The sequence below is a fragment of the Penaeus monodon genome, chromosome 32, assembly GCF_015228065.2.
Source record: "Penaeus monodon isolate SGIC_2016 chromosome 32, NSTDA_Pmon_1, whole genome shotgun sequence".
NCBI classification, from domain to species: Eukaryota; Metazoa; Arthropoda; class Malacostraca; order Decapoda; family Penaeidae; genus Penaeus; species Penaeus monodon.
Genome location: NC_051417.1, coordinates 28270811 through 28271628, shown reverse-complemented (window position 1 = coordinate 28271628; position 818 = coordinate 28270811). Strand labels below are relative to the sequence as shown.

At 70.8% G+C, this 818-nt stretch overlaps 1 protein-coding gene across 1 annotated transcript in view; it reads right to left on the bottom strand.

Moving 5' to 3' along the window:
• The window catches only part of LOC119593783, a gene marked incomplete in the record, with an annotated part of 165707 nt that continues 164889 nt past the window's right edge, over positions 1-818 (bottom strand). Inside the window, 1 exon segment of the mRNA XM_037942807.1 lies at positions 1-818. Coding sequence (XP_037798735.1) covers positions 76-818 — 743 coding nt within the window.

Sequence of the window (818 nt, the reverse complement as noted above, 5' to 3'; positions counted from 1 at the left end):
CAGTCATTTGGAACACTCACTCGCGGCGACTCCAAGGGCTCCACTCCGAGGGCCTCCCGGAGAGAGCGGCGAGCCTCAGACTACCGTCTCCAGGTCCTGCAGGAGGTGCGGCGGCGGAGGGTCCTTGTGGCGCGGGGGGCGAGGCAGGTGGCGGCGCAGGCGGCGCTGGCGACGGGTGGGGGGGTCGGGGGTGGTAGAGTGAGATGACTCATGGGGTCCCTGAGGCGGCGGGGGTGGGGGGGCGCGCGGTCCCCGGGCTTGCTGGTGCCGGAGCCACGCGGTCACATAGTCGTGTGATCCGGGGTGCAGCTGTAGGAGCCGCGCCATGCCGGGCCCGCGACCCACTGGCCAGGTGGTGTAGGTGGAGTGGGAGTCTGCGGACGCCGAGCTCAGAGTGTCCGCCGTGGCCGTGACCTCCGTGTCCGACGGGTAGTCGGTGCTCGAGCCTCCGCCCAAGCCCTCGCAGGAGCGGCTCAGGGAGCCTCGCGCCACGTGACTCCGCGCCAAAGGCGTCGTTTGGTATCCTGAGAGCACCGGTGGTTCTGGGGGGGAGGCGTGGGCGAGGCAACTGGTGAGGAGCGGGTCGTGGGCGTGAAGGCAGGCGGCGCACACCACGCGGAACCTCTGGACACCGCGCACGAGGGCCACGCGGGGCGCCGACTCGCAGGTAGCCTCGGGCGGCGCCTTGAAGATGTGCGACACGCCGGACGCCTGGATCTTGGTCTTGTACTCGTGGCACTGCCTCGCAACGTCGCACTCGACATCCTCGTCTACTCGGCCCGGGTCAGGCTGAGCTTCCCGCCGCTGCTCGACCTCGC